The sequence below is a fragment of the Pinus tabuliformis genome, chromosome 4_2, assembly GCF_031772625.1.
Source record: "Pinus tabuliformis cultivar Carrire ecotype Pingquan chromosome 4_2, CPIR1, whole genome shotgun sequence".
NCBI classification, from domain to species: domain Eukaryota; kingdom Viridiplantae; phylum Streptophyta; class Pinopsida; order Pinales; family Pinaceae; genus Pinus; species Pinus tabuliformis.
In genome coordinates, this window is record NC_142304.1 from 844,919,141 (window position 1) to 844,930,646 (window position 11,506).

Sequence of the window (11,506 nt, forward strand, 5' to 3'; positions counted from 1 at the left end):
CCCCTGCCTTTTTTTTTTCTTTTTATTAAATAACCCTCGTCTTTTTTTTTTTTTTCTTCCAGTATTCTTATATATATATATATTTGTATTATCTATTTTATTTTATTTTTATTTTTATTTGGATATATTTATTTATTTATTATTTTTATGTATTTATTTTATTTTATTTATGTTTATTTTTATTTTTATGTTTGATTTTTTATTTTATATATATATATATATATATATATATATATATATATTTATTTTTTCAACTAACTTTAACTTTTACTAGCTAGGTTCTTAATTAAATTTATTTATTTTTATTATATATATATATATATATATATTTGTATTTTAACTAACTATTATCCTAAATTACTTACATATAACTAGATCCCATTTAAGTTACAAATAACTTATAATTTTTTTAATTATTAAAAGATACCTTTTTTAACTAACTGTTAACTTAAACACCGATTATAATTATTATATATATATATATATATATATATATATATATATATATTTTAAAGGTATGGTCACAGAATTAACTAACTTCCTTTAAATTATAAAAATGATTTTATGACTTTAATCCTTAAGGTAAAATTAGTTGTTGGTCAAGTTAGCTGTTGGAGGCTCTGCCCATACTATTTAACATGCAAAGCTGGATTGTTTCTTCAACTTATCCTGACGATGAACCACACTGATTGGTTCGAAACGCATCGACAATAATTTTCTGAATATAATTTATGCTGATATTTCTTATAAAAAAACCTCTGATGACATAGTTACCCATGAAACCTAAAACCTATTCTTATATTATTTAAGAAGTCAAGTTGCTAGACTTTTTGCTACTCTCTTACGTAACCGCGTAAAAAAGCTTCTGACCACTATTATAGTTATTAATGGGGTACGATATATCAACTCTACTGACATGGTTACCCATGAAACCTAAAACCTATTCTTATATTATTTAAAAAGTCTGAAGTTGCGAGACTTTTTGCTACTCTCTTTAATAAATACACCATTCTGTCTAGTTTCCTTCCCACATTTCCTATCCGCATGGCAGTATTGATAAGGCTGTGACATCTGTGAAATTCTGAGAAAGCTAGAACGCCTCTCGGTTTACAGGTATGGCTTTGGCCTGATTATCTAGCATACTCTCTTTATTTTACTGGGTATTCTTGCAGTTTTCCTCCGTTAAAAGTTGTTTTGGCATGATTAGCTGACGATCCAAAGGAAGGGATCTCCTCCTTTCATTTTTCCCAGTAGAGTTCTATCATTAAGTTGCAGCCAATGAAACACCTGTATGTTATCAGGAATTATTAGATCCAAATGGAATGAGGCAAGGTTTTGTTTTTATTATCAAATATCTACCAACCATCAGGTTTTATTAGGCCGAATCAGACTTTTCGCAGGTTTATTGAGAAAATAATGTATATTTTATGGTTTTATTTAAAATGAATTAGTGGTTTAATGTGAATTTTTTTATAATTAATTGATACTTGAAATGTGTTCTTGAATTGGTGATGGGAACTTTGTGCAGAATGATCATGCACTGATTGCCCTGCAAACAGCAGGAAGTATGGAAAACCAGCATAACACAAACGTTGCTGAGCTAGTTATTGAGTTAAGCCTAAGACAAATTAGTATGGCAGAGGTTGAATGGTATAAAGAGAGTTGTGAGAAGGACGATGACATGGGATATTATGATACCTTAAAGATCCAAAGTGACAAGAAAGATATCCATGCTGATCGAGTTAGGAAGCTCGTTGAGTTTTGGGATGACATTATTGAAAACTGGGAAAGTGATTTCCAGTCCCAAAATAAGTGGATAAACGCTGGCATTACCTATAGAAGACTTGTGGAACCTCTGGACATTGCACGTTATTATATGTTAGATGGAAGACCCAAGCGTCATAAAGAAAAAACACGCGGTTCAAGAGGTAAGAAACCTCGCACAAGGCAAGTTTTTAATTTCGTGCTCTTGAAGCCCTATATTTTGTCGATTATGATTTTTGAGGAGTATCTGCCATTTCAGACTCACAATTCTAGTGGTCGATTTGCATTTTCAGCCCAGGAATTATTATCTCGAATTGGGAAGCTGAGACAGTCGAGAGGTATAGCATTTGAGCCTTTGGTACTTATATTTAAGTATATATTGGCACAAGGGCTTTTTTTTTTTTTTTTAATTTTATTTTGTTTTATTTTATTTTAATCTTCTTCCATGCGGCACTCTGTTGTTCAGTAATGAAATGATAATTGTTGATTTACAGATCTGACTGAGATGACAGAGGAGGCATATGATACGTTGGTTGATATAATTGAGTTCTTTGAAAGCTTGAGATTATATAAACTTTTCTTGCGGGCGATGACACGTTGTAAAGACACTCGATTTCCTTGACTTTGTTGACAGCTTTTCTGTGTCATTCTCGCTACTCTGTGGTTTCAATATTACAATCGTAATTGCTCATTTGCAGGTTTGATTGCCCTGAACACTTTTCTGAGTCTCAAGGTTGAGAGCTCTGACAGCAAGGCCAATATCCAGGAGATCAAGGCCAAGATCCAAGACAAGGTAAGCATTAAAGAGCTCTGACAGCAAGGCCAATATCCAGGAGATCAAGGCCAAGATCCAAGACAAGGTAAGCATTAAACCCCGACTAGCGTCGAGGTTGCTCCTGTGGTCTGTAAAATTTACCTTAATTATGTTGTTTTGTCTATAGTTTTCTCGCTCTGTTTTTTGAAATGTGACTCTTTTACTCCTGTAACTCTGTGATTTCAGTTTAATTACAATGGGAATTGTAAGGTCAAGATCGGCATCATCCCTGATCCCGGTGGCCAGTTTAAGGTATATCTCGGCGTCGGTAAAATTTGTCTTTGTGTTTTGTTGTTTATAGTTTGATCGATCTTTTCCTTTCACGTGACTTGTTTTTTTAGACTTTTTTCCTTAGACATGTAGGGAATCTCGAGCTGCTGCTTCTTCTTTTTTTTTTGTGTTTTTGTAAGAATATTAGTATGATTTATTTTAAATATAGATGTAATATGAATAGAGTATGATTTATTTTAAATATTAGTATGATTTATTTTAAATATAGATGTAATATGAATAGAGTATGATTTATTTTAAATATAGATTTAATATGAGTAGCGAAAGATTTTTTTTTGTATGAATCAATATTATTAAAATTTTTATTTTAGTGAATAAGAATAAAATTTGAATTTTGCTGACTAACATACAGGCATTACAAATCAAACTGAACAATAAACCACCCTTTTCATTTTACACCACTTTTCGTGGATGAAATTTGAGAGGTTAAATCCTCTGTGATATTCGGGCCGTGCTTCATTGTAATAACGTTACGATATCTTTTTCTGTAGGTAATTTTTATGAAGATATCTTTGTTCTTATCTCAGGCCTTCCGTTTGGCAGAAATTTTTCAATCCGCGGAAATTTTGATAATTTAGGCATGTCATGGTTTTTGTGGGTACGAAATCTTTCGCCCTGTTAGAGATTCTGGGAGGGTTTCCGAATTTTTATGTTTTTATTTTTTTCTGCGTATGTATTGTTCAGTCTTATCTCTAACCTTATATTATCTCCGGGTTTCCCGTGAATAGAACTTCTGCGGTATTTGGCTAACTTTTGACTTATCAGATATTTTTAGATTTTCAATTTTGACTTATCAGATATTTTTAGATTTCAATTGGCGATCTTTACTAAGATGTCAATTTGGCTGTTTAAAATTGTAAGAATTTGGAGGGTTGTTCGGAAAGTTATGGAAATTCAGTTCATATTTAGAGAAAATCTGGCAAAGGTTTTTGTAAATCTAAGTTATAGTTGTTAAACTTCAAAATTTTAAGTGTTTTAGATGTTTTTGATGGCGCTGAATCCATTTCCACCATGAAAAACACTATTCAAACACTGCGTCTACAATATTTTTTGAAATTTTTTTGCCCCTATTGCGGCCGCTTTTGGCCGTCCTGGCAATTCCTCTTCCGCGTTCCTCTTCGGCGTTGTTAGATGACTCCTTAAAAAAAATATCAAGAATCTGGGTTTGTTTTGTTTTTTTAATAGGAGTGTTTGAATCTTGTTTTTGATGGTGGAAATCAGTAGGAGTTTTTGAATCTTATTTTTGATGGTGGAAATGAGTAGGAGTGTTTGAATAGTATTTTTGATGGTGCAAATAAATTCAGCACCATCCGAAACCACTTGGGGCACTTAAAATCTTGAAGCTCAAGAGTGTTTACCAGTGTTTCCAAAAAAAATTATTAGATTTTTTTTATCAAAATTGTGCCAGAATTTCCATTATTTTTTGGGCAAAATGGAGACCTAGTTAAGGACTTTCAATTTTATGATTTTGATGGTGTAAATTTTAACATGTTGACAAGCCTTTGGAATTGTTATTAATATATTATTGTTATTTTTTCATTTGGAGATACCTAATTATTAGATTTTTTGGAAACTTTTTCAGGAATTAAAAAATTTATTATGATATAATCTTGATTTGTATTGTTTAAACTAAATTTTTTATTTAAAAAAACCTATAAAAAATTTATGAAAATTAAACGCACCACAAATTCACTTATCAAATTATAGGTGATTCTAATAAATTCCTGTCAGATTATTAGCCAAAGTAAACTCGAAAAACCTGACACATAGACTACGGCTTTTCGGCTTTTCTAGATGCAGATTGGCAAGTGTTTAGTGTCCTGCACTTTGGTTTTCTTTGGCTACGTGTATTTTAACATTCAGACATGTCTCATTCATGTGACTATTCTATTCCTGTTACTCTATTGTCGTTTCAGTGTTGTAATGGTGTGATTGTTGATTTGCAGGTCTGCGTTACTCCGTTTTTAAGATGGGCGTTCTGTGGGTGAATATGACATTCAAACGGAGTCAATTCAATTCTACAGTCGGTGTTCCATCTGAGGAGTAATGCAGGGCCTTGGCCTAGTCACCGTGGGCCTGACGTCACCTGGGGCGGTTGAGGTCTCAGACACCACCGAGTAATGTGAGGATCCAGAACAAAGGAAGGCATTCGACCAGGTCAGCAGAGGCGTGTGTAATTGTCGGTAACCATTGGATGGTGAGCGGACATGGGCCGATTACAACATCCAGAAGGAATCTACATCACAGCTTGTGCTTCGTCTGAGAGGTGAAATGCAGATCTTTGTCAAAACCCTTACTTGGAGCTGGGCAACTCAACTGCCAAATGTGGAGCCTGGAGTCGACTCCACACACCTGCTGCTGCGTCTGGGGTGGCATGCAGATCTTTGTCAGATGTTTTTAAGTTCATCTGAGAGATGGCATGCAGATCTTTGTCAAAACCCTTACGGGGAAAGCTATTACTCTGGAAGTGGAAAGCTCGGACACCATTGACAATGTGAAGGCTAAGATCCAGGACAAGGAGGGCATCCCACCTGACCACCAGAGGCTTACAGGTAAATCTGTTACTGTGGAGGTGGGAAGCTCTGACACCATTGACAATGTGAAGGCTAAGATCCAGGACAAGGAGGGCATCCCACCTGACCACCAGAGGCTTAAAGGTAAATCTGTTACTTTGGAATTGGGAAGCTCTGACACCATTGACAATGTGAAGGCTAAGATCCAGGACAAGCAGGGCATCCCACCTGATCACCAGAGGCTTAGAGGTAAAACTGTTACTCCGGAAGTAGGAAGCTCTGACACCATTGATAATGTGAAGGCTAAGATCCAGGACATGGAGGGTATCCCACCTGACCACCAGAGGCTTATATAAGATCCCTGATAAGGGCATCCTACCAGACCAGCAGAGGCTAATATTTGCTGGTAATCAGCTGGAGAATGGAAGTACTCTGGCTGATTATAGGCTGATTATAAGATTCAGAAGGAGTCGACTCCACATTTAGGGACTCCATCTGAGAGGTGACATGCAGATCTTTATCAATTCCCGCGTGGCAATAGAGGCTTAGATACGTTGCAGGTAATGAAAAGGCCATGATCATGAGTTTTCGGTTTCATGTGCCACTGTAAAATAAAGTTCACGGGCTTTCTCTTTTATGTGCCACCGTGAAATAACTTGTGTTTTAAAGTTGAAGTCCCTGTGCCACTATAAAAATTATTTATGTTTTGGTTTTATGTGCCTCTGTAATATCATTTATAGTTAAATTTTGATGCGAAAGGGGAATACTGTATTATAGATAATTATGATGATGATCTTGAGATGAGTACTATGAAGTTATTAGATAATTATGATGATGATCTTGAGATGAGTACTATGAAGTTATTAGGTAATTAGTAGATTCGTGTTAATATTTTTAAGTAGATATAAATTAGCAATTGTATCACATGTTATAAATGAGAGGTTATAAATGAGAGGTTATAAGATGGTATCAAGAAAAAGTAATATAAAAGATAGAAGAGTTATGCAATTCTTTTTATTTACTAAAGTAATATAAAAGATAGAAGAGTTATGCAATTCTTTTTATTCACTAGTTTTATGTGAGAAAAATTTTCAAATTTAAATTTTGCAGAATTAAGCTAAAACATTTAGAAAAGACCATTGTTTGAGGAATTCAGAAGTATGCTCATTGATATTGTGTGCCTCTTCAGAATGTCTCCAGTATGTATTTCCCGATTACAGAAACCAAATGGTATTTTGTTGCACTACAGGGCACATTGCTGCCATGGTCTTGTGGACTTGTGGTAAAACTTTTGGAAACATAAATCTAGAAAAAAAATTCAGTTTTCAACGGTAAATTGAATTAAACTTGAACTCCATTTCCTATTTCTATCCCTACTCCCAAATTAAAAAGAAAAAAGATTAAATATTTGCAAGCTGGAAACATTATCATCAAAACAAACGGAGAAAGTATTCGGTATTTGGCTCGCATCACAAACCCCAATTGGTCTTGAGATTTCATATAATCTAAAAATTATTAGATCCCCAATTGCAAATAAGATTTCATATAATAGGAAACATGTTAAACAAAATGTCTAGTTGTCCACAAGATTCCTTTTAAGATCAAAACAAATTTGAGAAAATCCCACGCTATGACAACACATAAAATATGTTTAAAATTTCACATCACTAGACGATTTGAATGAGTTAATTGAGTTGAAATAGTTGTTATTATTCAGTTAGCTTACTTAATTTGAGTTAGGAACATGAACTTGAGTTGTGTACAATGATTTTTAAATTTTAGGAGCCTAAGTTGAGTTAATATCAGTGGTAACAATTTAATTCAGTTAAATTGAGTTAAGGTCAATTAAACTAATTTCAACTGTTGGAAGAACTAGTGGGAGGTTTAGCAGTGGGGTGTAATTTCAGTGGTTAATCAATTAACTGATTTTTAAATTTTAGGAGTCTAAGTTGAGTTAATATCAGTTGTAACAATTTAATTCAGTTAAATTGAGTTAAGGTCAATTAAATTAATTTCCACTGTTGGAAGAACTAGTGGGAGGTCTAGCAGTGGGGTGTAACTTCAGTGGTTAATCAATTAACTGATCAACTCATGTGTGCATGAAATTCGAATTACCCAGTTGAAATTGGAGTTTAAGGACAATGTGTATATTTTTTTTGTAAATTCACAACTCATGTAATGTACTAAAGCACAAGACACAAATCTACTCTATTGTTTAAACAACGGAAACCAATAGATCAGTGAAAACAATAATTGGCAATGTGAAAACCACTGCTCAACCCCGACTATCTATTGCATTAATAAAAAATTTGAGTGATAATACAAAGTTTGTTCTCACAAGAACAATCCCTACACAAGTATGATCAACTATCTGCCTCACAAGCCCACTCTACCCAACCCTTAGCCAATTTATGCTGCTTGCCAAGCTCCTATTTCTTTGTGCAATTCTTGTGAGGATCAATCCATATTTAAGTTGGAAATCCTTCCTCCATAACTCCGCAATCCAAAACAAGGTCCTTTTCTGATTGCATGCATGACATGTACAACTCGGGTCATCATACCATTGATAAGACAATGTCCCTGCACTCTAGTCTCAACTGGGTCTTTCTATGAACTGACATGCATGAGTTTCTCATGAGGGAATCTTCAGTTAGCTAGAGTAGCACTAAGGATGCATCAATTCACCAACTCATTGTTAAACCTCTACTAGTTCTACAAACAGTTAGAATTAGTTTAACTGTCTATAAGTCAATCAAACTGAGTTATATAATTACAACTCAAATAAACTCATCACGGACCCTTAAAATTTAGGGAGAACATATACATAACTACATAAAGACTTTCAACTCGAAATTCCTAACCTAATTAAGTTAATTAAAGCTAATTAACTATATACAAGTTGTTATGAGAATAAAATTCGATTTTAATTCACAGTTTAATTCAAGGACAAATTAAATTGGAATTTTTTGTGGTCATTTCTCAACACTCCCTCTCAACAAGAAAGGGATTATTAGCTACCCCGACCCTGTCTTTGTGAAACTCGAATTTACGTATTGACAATGCCTTTGTCAAAATGTCAGCGTCTTGCTCCTCCCTGGGAATGTACTCCAACAACATAATCTGCCTCAATACACAATCTCGAAGATGATGATATCATATATTTATATGCTTGGATCGATCATGAAAAAATGGATTTTCAAAGAGCTTGATACAACTCTGATTATCGTAGTAATCACAGTTGGATCCATTTACTAACTAAACAAACTAACCAGAATCTTCTTCATTTAGATGGCCTCATATGTTCCCTGACTTGTAGCCATGTACTTTGCCTCTGTCGAACTAAGTGCAACCGATCGTTGTTTCTTTTTGTACCAAGAAACTATTGTTGACCCAATAATGAAGATCCCTCCTAATGTGCTCTTCATGTCGGATGGACTCCCTGCCCAATATGCATCGGTGAAGCCTTGAAGCTTCACTCCCTCTGTCCATATGTACCACAATCCATACTAAGTAGTTCCCTTGAGGTATCTCAACACATGCTTTTCCACCTTCCAATACAACTTGGTAGGCCTAACCATCACTTGACTAAGTTGGTTAACTGCATAGCACATATCCGGTCGTGTGTTCACCAAATACATGAGTGAACCCACAAGCTTCCTATACACAGTAGCTTCTACTACTTCTCCTGAAGTAGCATCCTCTTTCCTCCAGTTACCTGCTAGAGGAGTTTCTATGGGTTTTTTGCTCTCCATGCAAAACCCTCTTAAGTATTTCATTGGCATACCTTCCCCGAGACAGTTCCCCATCACCCTGCCATATTTCCATGCCTAGAAAGTAATGCATGAGCCCCATGTCTTTCATCTCAAACTTTCTTGAAAGATCCTCCTTGAAAGACTTGATCCACTAATCATCACCTGTCAAAATCAAATCGTCAACATATAACACAATGATCAACAATTTACCTTCCACCACTATGTGCTACAGGTTTGCATCCGCTTCACTCTTGGTGAAGCCCAACCTGGTAAAGTAGCTATTGATATCAGTGTACCAAGCACAAGGTGCTTGCTTCAACCCATACAATGCTCTCTTGAGCAGGCACACATCTGACTCACAATCGAAGGTTTCAAAAACTTCAGGCTGCTCTATGTACATCTCTTCCTCAATCATGCCATTAAGGAACACTGTCTTTACATCCATTTGATGTATCTTCCAACCCATCTGTGTTGATAGTGCCGATATAGATTTGATTGATGAGTACCTTGCAACAGGAGCAAATGTCTCATCATAGTCAATCCCCTTTACCTATGAAAAACCATGGGCTAAAAACTTGGCTTTATGCTTCTCCACACTACCTTCTACAACTTGCTTTACCTTGTAAATTCATCAGAAACTCACCACTAACTTTTTGTCCTGTCTCGGGACCACATTCCAAACACTATTATGAACTATGGAGTCATAGTCCTCCACCATGGCATCAACCCAAACCCGCTGTTGCATTGCCTCCTCAAAGGAGGATGATTCTGTCTCAACACATTCGCTCATAAGAGCCATGTATCTAGTGTACCTATTAGGTAACCTCCTTTGCATGCACTGAGATATGGGTGCTCCCAGATTCTCTTATCCATCATGCAATACCCTGTCATCCTCTCTGGTGCGCTTTCTCCCATATCTGGAAGACTCTACCCGAGTGGATGCCTCCACTCCCGGATCTTGTGCATGTGGATGCTCCACATCAATCTAAGGATTTTCAACCTTTCGAGCTGAAAGCTCCTCAACTGCATGTAGTTGAAGCTCCTTCTCGAGAGAAACTCGCATGGCCTTCTCTTCATCGAATCTAACATCCCTGTGAACCACTGTCATCTTGCTGGTTAGCAAGTACACATGATAGTTGTGAAATGTATCACTGTACCTCACAAATATCCCCAACTCTGTGGTTGGCTCAAGTTTTTTTCGTGCATCTTTGGTCACATGGAAATATATCGACGACCCAAAAATCCTGAAGTGACCAACATCTGGCCTCTTATTGGAGAAAACTTCCTATGGTGTTTTCATCCCAAGTATTCGATGCGGACTTCTGTTCTGCAAATAAACAACTATGTTGCATGCCTCAGCCCACAAGTGTAGTGGTAGGCCCTAATCATGCAACATTTCCCATGCTGCGTCTACAATGCTTATGTTCTTCCTTTCGTCCACCCCATTCTGTTGTGGGTTATGGGGTGTCGTAAACTCTCTTTTAATCCCTTCTGTTGCACATAAGTGTAGAAAATCCTGTAGATTCACAAGCTAATGCAATTTGCTAAAGCAAGACACAAGAATCTACTTCTACTTTTTACAGCGGAAGCCCATAAACATCAAGCAAACAATAATCAATAGAGGAAGAGAATCAAAGACACATAACATCATAAATATCTGGGGAAAACTCAAAACTCCATTATCTGTATTGCATTAATCGAAAATCCAAGATGTAATACAATGCTTGTTTTTACAAGAACAATTCCAGCACTCAATAAAATCAATTTCCAACTCACAAGCAAACTCTTGGCCAACACTTAGCCAATCCCTTGCTCTCCAAGTCCCTATTTCCTTGCGCCCTTGGTCAAAGAAATTAGATGAATACATATGCTCTACTTAACCTTGAGCTTAACCTGCACAAGTATTTCTTATCCTCCACCTGATGACTTCCTTTGGCCAATACTTAGCCAAATTTCCAAGCCTCCAAACTTATAATTCTTTTCACAATTCCTGAGAGAATCAACCTGTATTTAAAGGGAAATTCCTCATCCATAACTATGCAATCCCTTCTAGGTTCAGTTCATGATTGCATGCACCATCTGTACAACTTAGAAAATTATACAACAAATAGTACACTCTCTTTGCACTCTAGTCTCAACTGGGTTTTTCTCAGAATCGACATGCATGAGTTTCTGATAAGGGAATATTCAATTAACTGGAGTAGCACTATTTGAGTTCACTAATACATCAACTGACTGTTAACTCACTATTAGTTCTTCAAACAGTTGGGAACTAATTTAACTGGATTTAACTCAGTAAACTCAGTTAACTAATTACCACTCATACTTAACTCATCCTTGACCCCTATAATATAGGAAGAACATGTACATGA

The 11,506-nt window shown here is 35.8% G+C and overlaps 1 protein-coding gene across 3 annotated transcripts; it reads left to right on the forward strand.

The window, feature by feature from the left end:
* The first annotated feature begins 983 nt into the window (after window positions 1-983).
* On the forward strand, window positions 984-5,363 carry LOC149172316 (uncharacterized). 3 transcript variants are annotated; one of them, XM_089424298.1, is made up of 7 exons: window positions 984-1,113; window positions 1,529-1,928; window positions 2,058-2,102; window positions 2,259-2,363; window positions 2,463-2,557; window positions 2,765-2,830; window positions 4,816-5,363. In XM_089424298.1, exons 2-7 carry the CDS (start codon window positions 1,568-1,570, stop codon window positions 4,855-4,857), a joined length of 714 nt encoding a protein of 237 aa, XP_089280424.1. In that variant the 5' UTR covers window positions 984-1,113; window positions 1,529-1,567; the 3' UTR covers window positions 4,858-5,363. The 3 variants fall into 3 exon arrangements, with proteins under 3 accessions (XP_089280424.1, XP_089280422.1, XP_089280423.1); XM_089424296.1 differs by having other exon boundaries at window positions 4,894-5,363; XM_089424297.1 differs by lacking the exon at window positions 984-1,113 and adding an exon at window positions 1,216-1,400 and having other exon boundaries at window positions 4,894-5,363.
* The last annotated feature ends 6,143 nt before the right edge of the window (window positions 5,364-11,506 follow it).